This window comes from Ischnura elegans, chromosome 9 (assembly GCF_921293095.1).
Source record: "Ischnura elegans chromosome 9, ioIscEleg1.1, whole genome shotgun sequence".
NCBI lineage: Eukaryota > Metazoa > Arthropoda > Insecta > Odonata > Coenagrionidae > Ischnura > Ischnura elegans.
In genome coordinates this window covers 4,682,012-4,701,781 of record NC_060254.1, presented here as the reverse complement: position 1 = coordinate 4,701,781, position 19,770 = coordinate 4,682,012, and the positions used below count along the sequence as shown (strand labels likewise).

The 19,770-nt window shown below is 39.9% G+C and overlaps 1 protein-coding gene across 1 annotated transcript in view; it reads left to right on the top strand.

Moving 5' to 3' along the window:
* Positions 1 to 19,770, top strand: part of LOC124165646 (RISC-loading complex subunit tarbp2-like) — a 46,378-nt gene that overhangs the window by 23,097 nt on the left and 3,511 nt on the right. Inside the window, exons 5-6 of the mRNA XM_046543119.1 lie at positions 1,643 to 1,770; positions 7,105 to 7,269. Coding sequence (XP_046399075.1) covers positions 1,643 to 1,770; positions 7,105 to 7,269 — 293 coding nt within the window. The remainder of the gene's footprint in view (positions 1 to 1,642; positions 1,771 to 7,104; positions 7,270 to 19,770) is intronic.

The following is a 19,770-nucleotide window of genomic DNA, read 5'->3' as shown; positions in this document are numbered from 1 at the left end:
CATGATACGTATGGCTCTCGGTGATATGTAGGTATTCACTTATAGTCTTAACCTTATGATGCTTACTAGGTATGGTCGGATCGGATACCTCGGATCCAAATTTCCACGAATAATGCCCTTCACCTTATACTTAGGATCCAAATTTGTTGAGGAAATTCAATATGAATCCGAAATTTTAAATCATTGCTTTCATGAATGCAATGTCCCATTAGAGGGATTAGAAAGAGTTCCTATCTTCTCTTTGCATACATCGTTGCTCTACGATGCTTGTCCTACTCACGAACAATTTTGTTTAAACACCTTCTTAGGAGTATTGCAGCGGTGGAAATTTTTAAGGCAAAACACGGCAGGCACATAGCTTGAATCTTCCCAAGAGATTGAGCGACAATTGGGGGAATCTCAGTGCCGTATTTCATGGAACCACACTCGGCCCTCCATCAGCCAATGCCTCTGATTTTTTTTCCTTTCCGAGATGCCACAGACCATAAATCACTTGCCTCAAAGGTGTGCCTCTTACACGGGCTTATACAGTAGTATATCTTTAAAACAGACTTTTCGGGACTAAAAATTTCTTTTTGCATGGAAGTGTTTGCTGTATAGCTTACTAATTCTAAGGCAATAAAAACTCATTGTTTGCTGTACAGAAAATATTTTGGCTCATATGTCCTGGCCAATTATTGGGAGTGAGTTAAATCAAGCTACATTGCAACAAGCAGCAGCTAAAGTGAGGAATTTTTCCAAAATTCCCATGAAAAAAATTCAAATGTTTTTTCCTGGATATGTGCATTTTTAATGGCCTTCAACACCATTCAAATCACAGGAATGAAAAAGGAATTATAGGAGACTTTCTTTGTTACAAAGTTCGTGGGACCGATAACCATAGGTGCGTAATAATGGAGTTTGTAATTATGATTCTTTCAGGAATCATCTCAAAGAAACATACTGTGCCAAAATTCCTTGTCTCTTTAATATCCCGTACTTATAGTTGCACTGCGGAATAGCTTAAGAGCCAAGTGTTTAAAATTAGACGACTGAATTTCGCACAAAGTCTGTTCCGAGACCTTGTTCATAAATGGATTAACCTATGCAAGGCATTGAAAAGTTTGGTTAACCTGCATAATGCAACACTGCAATACAATTTTGCATAGACTCATGATGGTGACAAACTGATCTAGCTGCTCGTGCGACGTGGCTGGAGCCGAAAAAAATTTGCCATCAGTGGGGAAGGAAAAATGGGTGAAATGCTGAACAGTTCTTAAATTCATGATGGATTAATTGATACTTTGTTCAGACTGTACTAATAATGAAAACTTGGTAATAAGGTTGTTCGCATTAATGTATCATATCGTTCGTTTCATATTTCTTTAGCTACTCTTCGGCATTGTGCTCTGTGATGGCATAATTGGGAATGTCAGTGACCAAATCTTGCTATGTATTTTGTTCTAAACAGGTGAAAAATCTTGTGTGTGCCACCAATTAATTTTTATGCACAGAAATGCTTTTTGGGAAGAGGTGTGGTTCATGAGAGGGTGATTGGGGCCATGATGTATATTTGCTGTGCAGAGGTGTTTTGTGGAACGGATGTTTGTTATGATGATGATGTTTGAGTGTAAAAGTCATGGAATTATGATTTTGCTTCCAGGGAAGGCTCGCACAAAAAAGCAAGCCAAACAAATTTCTGCCAAGCTGATGATTGACAAGATAAGGGAACATCTGGCCATGGCCTCACCTTTGATCAGTGAGACGAGAACGGTGAAGCAAGCTGAGAAGGTTAGTGCATCCTTTTTACTGGTCTCCATACCTATTGTGCCACTCAATTAAATAGTTTAGATGACTCAAATTTATTAAATTTTTATCTGATACTCGGTTATCTAGTAAAGTATTCTAGCTATTCCATTTTATGTAGACTACAGAAGACTCTCGTTATTACGACATTCACGGGACTGAAAAAGCAGAGGTTCGTAATAACGAAGTTCGTATGAATGTTTCTTTTAGGAATCATCGAATAAAAAAAAACATACTTTGTCAAAATTTCTTGTCTCTTCAATCTCCTAAACTTATAATCTTCAGAGTCAAGTGTGTAATGTACGCGATTAAATTATGCACAAGTCCTCGATATACGAAGAAGATGCGTTCCGAGACCTTGCTCTTTAAGTTGATAAACCTATACAAGGCATCGAGAGATCTTGCAGAATGCAACACTGCATCACAATCGTGCGTTAACTCACGATTGTGACTAACTGATCTAGCTTGCAATGTAGCCGGTGCCGAAAAAATTCGCTTTGTGCGGGAAGAAAGAACGGGCGAAGCGCTGAACAGTTCCTGACTTCAAACCAGATTAAATGATACTTTGTGCAGCCCAAAGTGCGAGTTCCTGTACATCATGTCGTGTCGCATCGGCAAACTCAATAGGCACCAAATTTTAAATTTTGGGCACTCTTGAATTTTTTTAAACGTCATATCTCTGAAAGTTCGTAAATCCAATGTGCGTAGGAAGAGGACTAACTGGACGTCCAATTTGCGAGCATTAATGAGTGGGTCACCATAATTCCACAGGAATGAAGCTTAGTATCTGATGTTGCGTGCATACTGAAGTACATATCCCCTACTGAATGAAGTACCATAATTGACGCTCTTGGGCACAATGCACAAGGAGAATTTAAATGGAGTGCAATGATGATAAAGTAGCGTAGTCTATTTCCACCTAAATGCCGTTGCCTACTACTAGTGGAACTTCGTAATAAAGTTCATTTTGTAATTGCCAGGACCGGATCAGATTCGTATTTTCAAAATAATGAAGATTTCTTATTAATTTTTATTTTACATTAGATTGGGTAGGCCTTTTCGTCGGGACCAACGACTTGCTTCGTAATAACAAGAACTTTGTAATAACGATGTTCATATTAACGAGAGTCTACTGTACAACATGGATCAATATGAGAATAGCGTGGCAAGTCCCATCCCAAGTTCGACTTCCCTCTCCGCTTCTCTACGAGGCCTACTTTATTTCATTCCAGCGATTAATCCTAATCTCTTTCTTCCCCTTTCTTGCTTGTCTAACACTCTCCCCTAATCTAACGCTGTTTTCAACATCCCCTCCCCACTCAGTACTCCCTACATCCACCCCTTCCATCTCCTCCGTATCTTAAGCTTTCTCTCCTCACCCCCATGTCCAGCACTTTGTGGTCAATCTTCGTCAGCATCATCGTCTCAGTTACCCCCTGAACCCAAATCCCTCAGGTCTTTTCCTTTCCTCCTTCCCAAGTGTAGACCATGCTTTGGCTCTGAATTGTGCTGTGCTCCCTTCGCTAGACTTTTCTTTTTACTCATACGTAATGATGCTCTCTTTCCTGTTCATGAATGTTTCCTTCGCTATGGCACTTGCTAAAAATGAAAAATAAATGGAGAATGTATTCTATCCCTGTGGCGGGATGACTACCCGAGTAGGGGAACATTGAAATTAAGCATTGCCTTTGCAAACATACTTGGGAGCTTGAAATGGCATTCTTTAATTCTTTCACTCCAAATCATGTCTGTATGTGTGATTGAGTTGTGTGCAATAGCTATTCACGGTTATTCACTTCCATTCCCCACTTCGTATTGCGGGGGTGTATTGTTGCACTAGAAGTATATTTTGCTGTACAGTGAAATTAAAAGAAATACCGTATAAGTGCGTGTAAGAGGCGCACCTTTTTTCCCAGAAATTGCAGCCGAAAATGAGGGTGCGCCTCTTACACAAACTTCTTATCTTCCCCCCCTCCCCTTCACCGGTCGCAAGTCCAAGGGGAACTGAGTGGCCTTGGTTTTCAGTGTGAGTCGGTCATCTGAAACCCTAGGTCAAAAACAAGCGGCAGGCAGGGGAGTTACTCCCTTAGTGACGTATTTTTAAAATGCTCCTGTTTGAATTTCTTGTAAGCATTGCGCCGTCACGTCGGTACCCCAGAGGTGAACATGGAAGATCGCGCAGGGTTTTTCGCTCCGGAGGGCTCGCAAAATTTACTGCCACGAGTGGGCATCCCACGGCATTTATACTGCACATAGTAATCGCTTATCAAACGTAGAGAAATGCATAGTGTTGAAGGACATACCATTACGCTGAGCACATGATTTTTCAAAAATCATCTGCAGACGCTAATATGAGGATTATTGCAACTGAAAATTATATTGGTATCAAAACCTGCGCTTTAAAAAATTCAAACGAGTGTGTTCATTGTTGGACTAAATTGTGGATGGAAGAAATCAGGAATGCTTATAAGTGAGGAGCGCGGAAGGAGAGGTCCAGGGGAAGGAGCGCGATCCCTCCGTCTTCGAAGCAAGCAACGAAATACGGAGGGGAAGGAGCGCGCGTGCTCCCTCCCCTCCGTATTTCAAGCTACGAGGCTATGAGCGAAGGAGCACGGGAAGAACACGTCCGATCTTGCATGTGACGTCGTTGTATTCAAAGCAAAGGGGCGAAGGCGCAGCAATGTGATATTCGCAGTTTGCGTTGCCTTAAGTTTCCAGTCCATCTCGTCTTGTTTGAATGCGCTTATGCTACGCTTGTTTCTTCCGAAATTGTCCTGTTGGGACTATTTTGAATATTAGTAGCCTTGTTGTAACTATAAATCTTTGTGTCAAACAATTAGAGCTTAAAAAACTTAAATTCTGTCAGATATGCATCGCGTTAGATCTCTTTCTTTTTTTCAACCTCGTGAGTGTCATTCAATTATTGAAAGCTATCGAGATATCTTCGGGCTCAGTAGATGACTCACCTAGCATTTGGCCTCCATAAACTGGGAGATTGATCAAGGTCAGTTAGTGAGATGGGGTAGGGATGAAACACGTTTCCATTGTTCCCCTGTAACTTGATGTTTACCTATTTTCCTGTGGGGTCTCGGAAAGGAAGAAAAACGGCAGAGGCATTGGCTGATGGGGGGCCGAATGTGACTCCACTAAATCTACGACGTGGTTATTATCCTACGGCGCTGAGATTGCCCCGATTGTTGTATAAGCTCTTGGGAAGGTTCATGCTATGTGCCTGTCGTGTATTGCCTTAAAATTTTCACGGCTGCAATTCTATTGCAGTACTCCTGCGAGAGCATTTAAACTAAATTGTTCGTGAATAGGACAAGCATCGTAGAGCAACGGCGTATGCGAAGAGAGGATCGGAACTCTTTCTACTCTCTCTTATGCCGCTATTACCGCCTCAGTTATCAAAATTTCGTCTTTCAATTAATATTGAAAGAGGAAAATTCGATAACTGTCGAAATTCCAGGTGTACTGTACTGGAATTTCGACAGTTATCGAATATACGTCTGCAACACCGCGGGATAGTATAAAAAAAATGCCGCAAAATTTTTTTCTTCATAGCTTTGATGCTCAAAATAGGGGTGCGCCTCTTACACACGCTTATACGGTATAACTGTGGCAATCCATGTTAGCTCAACCTCTCATCTGGGCTCACTCAGATTCCTTCCTAGTATGGCTCGTTTGGTACCTTTATAAGCAATTAAAAATGCACCAATTGCCTGAATTTTAGCATTAGTAGTAAGATAGTTTAAGGAATATCTACAGATAAACGGCTATTGCTCAGTCTCACCTTGTATATCGATGTATAAAAAACTGCAAACACTGACTGACTCATTGTCAAAAAAGATGATCACATCGGCAATATCTTGGGAGGTTTCATATGTTCAGAGGATCGTATTATGAAGCTGACGAGTAGGAAAGAATGAAAAATATTTTGAAGGAGTGACCTTTTTGTACCTGAAAAAATTTCAGTGTGCATAACGCGTTTCACATTTTGTTTCACATTTTGTTATGCGATTATATCCTTCATTATAAATTTTCTATGATTTTTTGCGCTGATAAGCCTGTCTTGTATAGCTGCTATTGCACCATCAGTTTCAATCAGGTATTTGACTGTAAGGTGTCCATACATTTTTGATGAAGGAAGATGTAGAAAACATTCCATACAGCTGTTTCCTCCATCATCCACTCTCCTCCTCTCCTGCTATTTTTACACTCGCTGTTTACCATGCAGTGGTGAGCATTTGTCATTATATTTCTTTATGGACTTATGGAGAGTGCTTGTTTCATATTATAGAAGAAGTACAATACACTCCCGATTATCCGGACTAATGATGGGGAGATACGACACGAATCATCGAAAAACGCGGATTATCCAAACTTTCTCTCAAATGTCTTGCAATGTTCATAATTTACGTAAAACAAACAATATATTATTATTTATGCAGTTATTCTGTTATTTAAGAGTGCTTCCCGGACTCATTGAAAGCTTTCTTCGCCAGTTCGCGGTCTTTTTATCGGCGACAATATGCTTTTACTCGTATAATTAATGCTCCATGTAAGGCCTGGTTTCGAAAACCACACATCCGTGGCTGTGTGATAACGGATACTGAAAAGTGGTTTGCACAAATGCTTCAAAACCATTGCGTGACGTCGGAAACTACACTGTCAGGCTCCATGCCACGTAGTCGCATTTCGCCCAAGTTGCCCGCGTTGCAACTGCTGCGGGACATGTGTCCGTGATCATGGAGCGCGGTCATACTCTGTGAGGCTTGGAAAACAGGAACACGGTGCTCCCGTGAATGCAGCTTGGGTCTGATTGCTTCCGTTTTACGAAGGGAAATAATGACTGCAGTGTATCCTGGTACATATTATAATGGAGTGATTCTGGTGATTTTATGTTCAGTTTTATTTTTTTATAAAGATCGCAGAAGAATTGAGCGAGAGTGAAAACATGTACGGATAATCCGGAACCCGGATAAACCGTAGCCGGATAATCGGGAGTCTGCTGACGTAATTTCTAAGTTTTTCAATGTGTTTATTTTGAAGATTAATGTTAATTCTCTCCTGCCTCTTCCTCGTTTTATGTACGTTTCTTATGTACGTTATGTACCTTGCAATTGGAGAGTTTGGGTGACGTGCTTTCATATCTGTCCACATTTTTCTTGCTATTCTATTCAAGTCATGTTATTCTGTTATGCTATTTATTCAGTTGTGCTGTTGGAATGAGTGTGAACCTGATGTTTTATTCCTCAGTGACTTTCTGGACGATGGTCTTTTCCTTGGTTATCATTACTTTTATTTTTATTATGGCAGGTGAAATTTGAGGAGAAAAATTATCAGGCTGCCATTGATGGCTACTGCTCCATCAAGGATAAAGATGGTGGGAGTTCAGCTGGCAAGAATGTGAGCCAAACGCTCAGCACGTCTCACCTGATGCTGCAAGAACTCTACGGTCCTCAGCTGTCAATTTTGAGAGGTGTAAGTGTGTGTGTACATAGTTGGCTCGATGGGGTATATTTTGCGGTCGAGCGTTGCTCTGCAGGTCAGGGCAGTTGGGTTAATGGTTTGGTTTTGGATAGTGATAAATAAAAACTCTTGATGAGGACTGTACATGCTTTGAAGTGATGCATTAGAACCTGAAAAACACCTCCCAATAAATCATTCCATCTCCGTAAGCTATACTTGATGAGGACTGTGCATTAGGGTAGGCCGAAAAAAGGTTTTTTTTCCTGATCAAATTTGCCCTATGCGGGAAAGTTGCGAAAAGATATAAGGATCTCGCAAACAAATTTTTTTTCAAATCGGATAATATTAACCACTGCCGCCCGAGCTCTAAAGTTTAAAATTTTGTGAAAAATCAGGCTGATTTCAGAATAAAACGGCTATGAAGACGAATTTAATGAAAATATGGGATAATGGATAATATCAAAGAGTGTATACATGTTTATAGTTTATAAAAATGAAATTTGAAGTTTATTTGACAAAATATACGGTTCAAACAATGTCTATGAGTTAACAACAAAATTGTAGTATAGACCACCCGCACAACAAAACTCATTTTTGCATACGTTTCTAAAATTCCATTTTGGGGGCTAAATCGCAGTTAAAATGATATTTATTTCGATTGAATTTAAGTTTTTAGCAAGTCTTCATATGGTAGTTAATAATCCCACAAAAAGTAAAAATAAGGTGAATTATTTTAAATTATCATCAATCATAATGACGAATTACGTACCTGTGGAGCTATTTAAAACAAGAAATTCAACCTTTCAACAAAGGAAAAAAAACCTTTTTTCGGCCCACCCTACTGTGTATGCGTGAATTTTTGCAAACCACGAGAACAAGATGGAGTGAAGTTTACTTGGTCTTGCGAACTTTACTTGCTTTTTCCGAAATACATGTTTTGGCTCTTTTTCATGCTAAATGTCGACCTATCCCAGAGAAAAATCCTATTAGCATGAATTTTTTGAGATGGTTTTGTAGGAAATACAATTACATGCAATTAAAAAGGTAACGTGCTCCGGGGTAACTGGGGCATGGGTCGATAAATTGCATATTTATGGGAATGTTAAGTTTATCTGGTTGGCAATCGTACTTCTCCTTCTTTTGTTCTTTGAGCAACATCTTACCTCATTTCGAGCCATTTAGTGAATTTGGGTTACTGTGGAATTTTAATGTGGAGATTTTTCAAAGCAACGACCTGTCTCAGTGAGAATAGCTGGTTTTCATTGTTATGCAGTAATATAATATAGCTGTCGGGGTTATGGCAATCATTGAAAAAGTCGTCATAATTACAATTAATATCGGTAGTTCTCATAGGATCGCCTTCCTGAACTCTTTTCACATTTAAAATCAAGAAAATGAGCGCTACATTGAAAAACTATACCATGTGAATAAAAATCGCAATTTTTCATAGATTTCCCGAAGACGATTCCATGATTACGGCGTCTATCTCCTGTGATTTATCCTATATACAGTAAAACCCCTCTTTTACACTTTTGAGGGGGACAAGGGAAAAAAGTGTAAATCGCGGGAAAGTGTAAAATCGAGGTTAGGCACAATTTAATGAAAAATAACCCCTTATATATAGTTAAATGTTCTATTTTTCATATGAATCATGTTCTAAATGAATAGTAAGTACAAAACCTTAAATTATGATAACAAAAAATTCTTTATTAGTACTGAATTCTCAGTGAGGTAGATCATACAAAACATCAGTCTTCTGAAAGAGATCCTTTAACACAGGACGATAAATAAGTAAATACTGATAAATACGGATAAACATTTTCCATTAGCTCCATAAACATAAAAGAATCTTCTAAAGTAAAAATATTTTAACCTTTGGACAAACTAAACAAAAATATTTGACTTAAAATCCATTTAACATTTAATTAAAAACAATATGTATCAACTTAAACTCTCCTAAGTCTTCTCAAAATTTAAAGCAATTAAATATATATCACAGAATTTATTAAACATTCTGGGGTGAATTAAGTGATGAAAAAAGAAGCACCATTACAATATGTTCTTTTAACTAGCCTTCTTCTGGAAATATTCCATTATCTTTGTTTGCTTAGTCATTTTATTAGTGCAAATTATTTCTACTCTTTTTTTCTATTACGTCCAACAGCTCTAATTCTTTCTCATTTCCTGCAACAGTTGATAAATGTTGCCTCAGTGCACTGACAGCAGACATAGCATTGATTGTGCTTTCTTTTGGCATTTCTGTATCATCATCATCCTCCTCACTTGCTGTCTCATCACTGTCATGCACGTCAATAGCTTCATCAATAGTAAGTGACTTACATGTTGATAACATCTCATCCACTCCCACAAAGTCTGAAAAACTTATTTCATCTCCAAATAATGACAACTGATCATCGGCTCCCAATGCTATATTACCACCTCTCCCTTCTTCTAATGATTCTTCATAGTCCTGTTCAAAGTTGCAGTCTTCTGAAAAACTAAATCCTGCTTTTTTAAAACAATTTGCAATTGTGCCCTCATCAACTTCTTTCCATGCTCGTGCTACGTAGTGTAGTGCATCTAAAACAGATACTTTGAAGTTCTTAGTGTCCCTCCCACTATCTATAAGATTAATTGCTTTTCTCACTAGAATCCTGCGGTAGTTGGATTTGAATACATGGATTATCCCTAAATCTAATGGCTGTAATTGGCTGGTACAATTTGGTGGGAAGAACACCAGTTTTATATTCCTCAAATTCATATTTTTTGGGTGGGCTGGGCATTGGTCTAAAAATACTACAATTTTTCGGTTTTGTCCACCCATCTTGGCATCTAGAGCCTGCATTTGTTCCTGAAATAAATGTGACGTCATCCAAGCTTTGGTATTAGCGGCATAAGTTGTGGGATATGTCTTGATATTTTTAAAACATCTGGGATTTTTGGATTTTCCAATGACAAATGGCCTCAACTTTTCACTACCATTAGCATTAGCGCCAAACAATACTGTTAAACGAGCTTTGCTATGCTTTCCACCATGGCAAGATTCACCTCTAAACTCTAAAGTCTTATGGGGAAGTGTATTGAAAAAAAGGCCTGTCTCATCTAAATTGAAAATGTCTTTTGGAGCATACCCTTCTGTATGCTCACTTAAACAATGTTCCTTCCACTGTGCCACTGTTTGGGGATCAACACTATTGGACTCACCACAAATTGTTTTGTATACAACATTATGCCTAGTCTTAAACCTGCTTAACCATCCGTTTGAAGCCTTGAAGTCTTCAATTCCCAGCCTCATTGCCACATGTTGCGCTTTTTCCTTCAGAATAACTCCGCTGATGGGTATGTTAGAGGACCTGGTGCACTGAAACCATTCTTTTAAAATTTCTTCTAGTCTATCATATTTCGAGTACTTCACATATTTTCGCCTCTTTGCACTGGGTCCGCATTCCACTGCACTGGTTTCTATGTTTTTGCGAGTTTTAACAGCAGTGTTTAATGTGGACACTGGAATCCCAAGTTCTTTGGCAAGGGAAACGCGTGAACCTACATGCGAGTCAACTCCTCCCAAAATTCTTATTTTATCTTCTATTGAAAAAGTTTTCCTCTCTCGTTTCTGGGCCATTCCGTATTTGATTCGCGTTTATAGATGCTGTCACAAAAAGAAGCAGGGAAAAAGAGATTACGATTAAAACAACTTTTAAATTAATCGTCAATATTATCGTCAAAAAGCGTCAAACCAATCTTAGGATTGTTGACTAATGATGATGAAAATTAATCGAAGAACTTGGTAATAATGTACGCGAAGGAGAACACCCAGTGCGTGGATCATCACGAGAACGACCACGAATATAAACATAGCGTCTATATTCGTAACTACGATGCTTACAAGTGAAGTGGAAAACCTACAATACTTACCACCAACAAATGGAATGAAATTAAAACTTCGCAAACAACCTGTCTTAGGAAATCCCGCGAGTGGTCAGAAACAAATGATGAAGGAATTATTCTAGAAGTTCAAAGAGGCCGTATTAATGATAATGGCGCTAGTGACAGGTATGCCAAAAAAGGCGAGGAGGTTGTAAATACAACTTCTTTTCCTATATTTACAACCTTCTTGCAAAAAGTTTATCCCTACCTCCAATCGCTAACTCTCTTTCTTCTTGATTACGGTGCGCTATCCGCCATGTTCCCTTTGGCGTAAATAGCGGGTCATTTGAAATTTCGTTAGCGTAAATGCGGGGAAGACTTAACATTGTAGAGATACTTAAATCATCGGGACTTGACGAAAATGTCGTAAATTGCGGGAAAACGTATATTGCGGGGGCGTAAAAGCGAGGTTCTACTGTATATTAACAGAACGAGGACGAGTGAAGCTCAGACAAGCGAAGACAAGTCATTTCCTTTCTCACAGCATACTCGTAGAATATAACAACAACCCGGAGTAAGTCAACTGGTTTTTTAAGCATCATAAAAATTGGGAAAACTTATATTGACTTTAAAATTACGGCAACAGCCGTAGACATTCGCTTCTGGAATGATACCATATCGATAGTAAAATCGATCGATATATCGATTGATGACACGCAAGATTATTAGATTGCGACGTAATTGCAAGAAAATTTTATATTAAACAGTTGAAATTTACTTTCAAAATTTGTCTAATGTCGTCTGCTTTCTTTCCGAAATCAAGTGTTTTTAAGCTGAGCTTCGCGTGGAGATCCAGAGGATCGTCTGCTCCCGCAACAGTAGTCAAGTAAATACGCACGACGTCGAGTGTATGGAGCAGTACTGCTTTAGATAATGTGGAAATCGTCTAAGACCGTTAAGACTCATTTCTTCATCATGATAACTCGTGCAATAGCAACAATGGCCCACTCACGAACTTTGTGCGCAGAAGTGGGCACTCCCAAGCGCTCAAAAGGCAACAGAAGGCGAGGAGCTTGGGGTGGGGAAAGTTGGGGCTTCGTATTGGCTGTAGTTTTTCATAGTCAGGCATTCCCGAAAAATGGCCGCATTTTATTATTCAGCACATCACAAGAATTCAGAAATGCATTTGGATAAATTACGGTCGAAGAAAGAGATGTGGAACGAATGGAAGAATGTTAATGGCTAATAATAATAAATTAAATCATGAATTTAGACTTTTGCGACCCTTAAGAAGATACTAGAGAACGAATTGCGGGTTGCGTCACGGCAAGCAATTGAGCGTACTAACCAGGAAAGCGCAATTTTTTCAAACATACTAACCAAATGCCTTTACCTGTATTTTGTTCGGATGGTACCGGGACCGAGGGAAATCCCTGTACTAAGGAGGAAAACGTACTAAGGAGGAACGTACTAACCAAGTTCCACTGTATTTGGTTTTAGAAATCCCAGTTTAGACCACTGTTAATGGTCACTTTTAACCTCATTTGAAAAAGGCCAGATTGGCAGCCATGCGATGCCACTCCACATGACATCACTAGATGCTATACGAGTAGGTAGGAGTTTTACGTCATCTGAGATTACCAATGCATGCATGAAGCACAGAGCTCAGGGAAACATCTTAATAATAACCTATTAAAACTGCGTAAGGTCGGAAAGTTTCCTTCGTTTGATAGGGAATTTATAATCCTTATTTAAACCAAGCGCTACTTGCTAGCAGGGTACTCTACGCTACCGCCATGCTTGGCAGCAAGCAGCCTGCATCGTAGCAGCGGTCATAGCCTCGTACCCAGGTGGCCTCACACAGAAACAGCTAGATGTTGCACAGGCTTTTCCCATCAGCCATAATTAACCATCGCATTTTCGTGCGCTTGAAATTTTTCACTTTTCATTTAATCTCAAAAAATAGATATCGTCATTTAAACATCTAAAAGTGTGAAATATGTACACCCATGCCTCGTATAACGCAAGGGATGCGTTCCTTGGGGTCTTTGCGCTATACAAATTTGCGTTATATGAGAGCGTTTTAACATAGGGAAGATAGGATGCGTTCCTGGTAGCAGTGGTGTTGGGTATTGAATTTCCTCTAAACCAGATATATTCATGTTAATAGCCTTAAAAAACGTTATTCATATAAACTGTTTAAAGTTTAAAATGTCTTTAAAGTAGAGATGGGTCGAATAGCAGATTTCTCGAATTCGAATATCGAATTCGAATATTAAATCATTGCTCGAATATTCGAATACCTCGAATTTCGAATACCTCGAATACTAAATGATGAATGCTGGAATGTTTGACTCGGTTGCCTATGCAGCAGGCAACACAAGATTTTGGGGAGTAATTTTGATTTCCTTTAAATGATTCGAACAGGAATTTAGCTGATTAATGAATATTTTAATTTTATGGAAACAATTGGGCATATCATTAATTCAACTAACATCGCTTTACCCCCACTTCTGCTGCCAAGTGCTAGCTGACAATCTGAGGCATTTTGCAAAATACAAGCTCTATTCTACCGGATTTTCTTCAATTATTTTCAGTCCATCTTTGGGAGTTCTCACGAGATAAGAAGATGAATTGGAATTGCTATCAGGGAGAAACCAAATATTCTGAGAAAATATAAAAAAATTTGTCTGGGACTGTAACAATTAAGATTTATAGCACCACTCATTAATTGTAACTTGATATATGCTTTCGGAAAAAAATACCGCATCAACTTCCGAGAAGCTCTGCTGCTCTTATCGAGTTTCGCCAGAATGCTAAGTCTCCGTCGTATTTTGACATTTATTTCTTTGCGTAAAATGCTTAAATAAACTCAGAAATACGTCGTGTTTGGTCTTATTCTTTTTGAAATTACGCGCACAATACTAATATTTCAATTCAATAAAGGTGTAACATCAATTGACGAAAGTCATTCTTAGACACCTTTTGTGCTAATAGATGACTCATGCAGCGGTTGACCTCCACAGAAATGGGGAACTTCGAAGCTGGTAGGAAAAAAAAGGTCAGTGGGGGAGAAAAGGGAGAGCCGGAAACACGTTTCTATTGTTCTCGTGTAACTTGGTATTTTTTCGAAGCTAAGGTCTTCGTAATATGATCCCTGCGCGAGCTGTGACTTTTTTTTTTATTTCGAAGAAGAGGAAAGCCTCAGAGGGGGGGGGGGAGCTAGTGCTGAATGGAGAGGGATACCGGATCTTGGGAAATGCGCTAATGTAAGTATCCCACGGTACTCGCACAGCAGTTGACCTCCAGAAATGGGGAACTTCGAAGCAGGTAGCCAGAAAAAGGTCAGTAGGTGAGAAAAGGAGGGAGGGCGTGAAACACGTTTTTATTGTTCTCGTAACTCGATATTTTTTTCGAAGCAGGGGTCTTCATAATGCGATCCCTGCGCGAGCTGGGACCTTTTGTTTGATTTCGGAGAAGAGTAAAGCGTCAGAGTGGGTGAGGCGAGTGCTGAATGGAGGGGGATAGCGGATCGTGGGAAATGCTCTAAGGTTGCTATCCCACGGCACTGAGGTTCTCCTGGTGGGGGGAATCGGGGATTTTCGGATTTTTTCACCCGACCATTTTCGGTTCCCCTCTTCGAACTCTTTTCACCGCTAAAATCCACGAATTTGATGTAATTCGTCAACTTGCGTAAAACGGCGCTGCGAGCACTAAATGACTAGTTCTCTACATTTTTCCGAGTCAACTACCAACGACGTGCGTGCGACAGTGTATGACGCGAAATTCAAAGTATTCGAGGTATTCGAGGCGGTACTTTTCGCATAACTATTCGAAACCTCGATTATCGAATACTTTCTAATATTCGAGGTATTCGAGTATTCGCGGATACTATTCGCACATCTCTACTTTAAAGATAGTGGGCACGCATTCAAAGACTTTTATACTCGTAAAAAAAAATTTGCACGTGCTTTTGAAATTCCCTCCTGTTGTGCGTGTGGTCTACCATTTGCTATCTCAGGGGTTCGTAATGCATTGTAGGCAGTTGACGAATTTTCAATTCAGCCTAAAAACCATTATTGTGTCACCCAGGCCCCTTTGTCGCTCATCCAAATAACAGGCTAGTGCTAATTTGAATACCATTTCATTGCTCGCAGAGTTTGTGAATGATAAATCATTTTAATTTGAAGTCCTCCACGGCATTAGCAGATATGTGAAACAGTCTTAATGCCTTGAAACCTGACCCAGTTTTCCTTCCCTGATAATGAATGAACGAGATTGCATTCTTTCCCAAAACAATATTGTCTCGTCAACACTAGTTGAGGGGGAAAGGAACCAATTTCAATCACTGCTTGGAGTTCATCAGAAAATGTTGCGGTGACTGCACTATCAACACTTTCAGATTCACCTGATATTGCCGCACTGAAAATACCTGCCATTTAAAACTCTGGAACCAACCGGAGCTTTCACTAAATGTCTCGGAGCGATTACCACCCCTGTCTTTTTGTACAGATTCACGATGAACTTTCCGTAAGTGTTGACCGCTTGGTTGAAGTTGGTACGGCTGAGGTCACTGATGTTTAACTTTGTCTTTATTCAGAATAAAGCATCGTGAGTTTAAACTTCCACGCAATATCGCTTTGACACTCTCAATTTTCAAAGAAATTGACCTCTTTCAATTTCTCTTCTTGGTTTATGGTTTTTCTTGATAACTTCTTGGTTTTTCTATCCGCATTCCTATTTTTTGCCATTGTTCTCTTGGTTTTTACACTGTATGGCTCTATCGAAACAACTGCTGGGCAACTGCTGCACTGTATACTTGAGATGCAGAGTGCCTACAACTGCTGGGAGGGAATGAAGTCATTGTGTTTGAGACTCTGTAGCGGACCCTTTTATGTGTTTATGCTATTCATACGCAACTCAGCCACCGCTCCATTTCTCCCCCATGAATACCGAAACCTTGAAGGCTTTAGTGTAGACCCTCTGCCTGGAAGTCAATCGCCCGATAACCTATGACGGCAAAAATTACGTCTCAAACCGTATTTCCACTAGGTACACGCTTAATTAATGATCTAAATTAACTGCAGGCATCCCCCGAGTTACGTATGTCTCGACTTACGTAAATCCGTACTTACGTAAGTGGTAACCGTATTTCAAGTGATTACATCAATTTTTGAATGAAGAGCGCGATGAAGTAGATATTCGCTCTTATACCCAATGGCAGAAAAAATATCGAATAGTTATCGAGTTTTTTACGTGCTAAACAAAATAAAGTGACCCATTTTTTTAATTATTCCTCGAAGGAATTTTCATTTATTTCTGTAGAAAAATCGCTTATAAATCCCAGTTCACCAATCAACGTGAAAATTTGCAGTTCGAGCAATGGAAGTGGTTGCGCTCACTCCTGTAGGATACAGCTTGTTACACAGCATACGCACCCCAACTCCGACTTTCAAACATTAGAAATTGTATCCTTAAGTTTGGACATTTCCATCTGTGGAATTAAAAGATAATGAAGTACGAGCAGAAATCTTTATTGCGGAAAAGAATTAGTTGACACCCACGTGAAGGCATTGAAATTTTGAGTGTTAGCAATGAACGCTGCGAAAAAGTGAAGAAAAAGTTGACACACGATATTAATTGCGTACTTGTTTACATGTTTCTGACGACTGATTTACCGTGTTGTATTTTGCAAAGATTTTATTCAGCTGATTTTTCTCTTTCTCTCATATTGTGTGCCAATGTAAATGAATACTGCGTTATTGAAAGCTTTTCCCCACTAACTTTGTTGCAAGTTAATGACGGAGTTGGCTGAATTAAAGCTCACTTTTTATTAGCTTCGTGCATTTGAAATACTCTTCGATGTTTCCAGCGAAGTAATTATTCAAATGATTATATTTTCACATAATTTTATTGAGATATGAGAGAATGAAAGTATGTTTGTGTGCGTGAAAGATTGAGTGTATGTGCGTGTGAATGTGTCTAAGAATATAGTGATTTACTGGTATTTTTTTGTGTTATTTGCTCGTAATCCTTGAAACCCCTCGTGCATGTATTAACTGTGACAGTGAAACCACCGGATTCGTCAATGTACGTAATATATAAAAGGCAGAAGATATAATGATTAAAGGCAAGTAGACAATGCAAACTATGGGCCCTTAGATCGCCAGGGTTCCCACTCAACCGTGAAAACCTTAAAACCGTGAATTAGCCGTGAATTTCCTCTACCGTGAAAAAACCGGGAAATAGCCGTGAATTTCGTCTTAAAACCTGAAAAATATCTCAATCTTGATAATAATACCTTCCCAGAAATTTTCATCTTCGTTCGTAGCTAGCGCACTTCTATTCATTGTGGCGAGCATCGTCGCATGCGGTCGTATGGGTCAGAAAAGCGTGGGAACGAATGTTGCCTGAAGAAAAAAACATCTTTCCCCAGCGCAGGCCTTTTCTCTCCCCCTCCTGAAATATGACACCACTTCTCATCAGCTTGCTTACTTTCCTCAAATGGCTTGGTTTCCCCTCCCTCGGTCACTGCTTAGTCCCCCTTCCACCCAATTAGCCTTCCCACTGGCTGCAGCGACCACTTTCGAAACTAAATCTAGATGGTCATTGTGTCGAAAAATTTGAGCGTTTATTCAACACCCTCAATCCTACGACTGGAAGACCGCTAGCCTTGACAACCTGCCATGCGCTGTGGACACTACGCTCCCTGCGTTTGAACCGGGTGACAGCGAGCTTTCGGCGTGACGTTACTAATTCTCGCGCATTGCGGCCCTGAAAACGAGAGAAGATTTCCGCTTATGGCAACACAGCATTACACGATTGTCGCATGCGTCGACCTGGAACTTGCCAGTTTTACGTCGCAACCGGAAAGTTTGTGTGGAGTTATTTACTGTCGGTGGGGATCCAGTTCCTCCGCTTTGTGCTATCTAAGGTAATGCTGTTTGTTTGTGTCGTTAAAGCCTCAATGCCGTCGCGATATAAACTGCTACATAGTCTCACGAATACAAGGATCAAGAACTTTGCTATTTCCTTGATCCTTGTATTCGTGATATTATGGATTTCCACCAAGTTACGCCCTCTACGATTAATTATGCTACATAGTCGTTCCATTTTTCCCAGAGCAATGGTAAGAAGGGAACATGATTTGCCTCTGATTAGAGAGATCGATTCAGTTTTGGTTTCAGAGTATTACAATAGCAGAGAAAAGAAGTCATTACACTGCCGCTTTCAAAAGAAAGTTATACGGTGGAACCTCGATTTATCGTTCCCGCATTGATCGTTCGCCGTTTCTAGTCCCAAATAAAGTTCCTTATAGACAATTTAATTTTTTACCGCATCTATCGTTCCCTGAAGTATCGTTTCTCGCATTGATCGTTTGAAGATCGCGGTTCCGACGCAGAATTTTCCCGCATCCATCGTTTGACGAAAATGAGACGAAATAAATACAATGTGTCATTTATGGCTAATAACGACAAGCACGTAGTTGGAATCCTCTCCAAGAGATGGAACTACCATTGGGAGAAGCTCAGTGCCGTGGGAAAGTAACATTAGCGCATTTCCCAAGAACCCTTATCCCCCTCCATTCACCATTCGCCTCCCCCCTTCTGACGCTTTCCTCTTCTTCAAAATAAAAACAGGTCCCATCTCGCGCAGGGATCTTATTACGAAGACCTTAGCTTCGAAAAAAATATCGAGTTACACGAGAACAATAGAAACGTGTTTCACGCTCCCCCCTCTTCTCACCAACTGACCTTTTTCAGCCTAAAGTTCCCAGTTTATGGAGGTCAACTGCTGCATGAATCACCTATTAGCCCAAAAGGTATCTAACAATGATATTCAGTAATTGCTATTATGCTTTTATTAGATTGAAATGTTAGTAATTTGCACGTTAAAAAAAAACGAGACCACACATGACGTATTTTAAGCAAGGAAATAGATGGAAAAATACGATGGTGATTTTTGGCGAAACGCGATATCCTCGTAGCTGAGCTTACGGCAGTTAATTCGGCATTTTGTTCCGAAAACATGATACCAGGTTGTTATCAGTTATCAATTTACGAGCTATACTACTACTAGTAGTCTCACTTGTCAGAGTTACTGACGAAGGGATATCTTCTCAGGATTTTTGTTTCTCCCTACTAACAATCCGAATTCATCTGATCATCTTGCTCTACGCTAATTAGAAAAGAATGGGCATCTTTAGGGTAAAAAATTTCATGGCGCAGTCATATGGTCACGCTTCGCCCTCTGCAGTGTGCTCTGCGTACCCCCGTACGCGATAGCATCAGTTCCGAACTTCACCTCGTACGAGTGGTTCCCTACTTTCCGGGGTGGCTGGACTTCGAACCACCGAGTGTTTTCCATGTGAGTTTAATAGAGTCATTTTCACTAGTTTAATTTTAGTCGTCTTCCGACCATGGCCCCTCCGAAGAAACTATTGAGAACTTTAAGAGATGGACTGAAAATAATTGAACATGAAGAAAAGAATCCGGGCTAGATGCGCGTGAATATTGCAGAGCGCCTTGGGTTGTCCGCTAGCACATGACGGTAGGGGTGGGGGTAGAGTGAGCTACCTGGAGAAAACAAGTAGAGATATGAAGACGAAGATCCAGGTGGGCGTGCCGCTGACGATTAACGCAACAT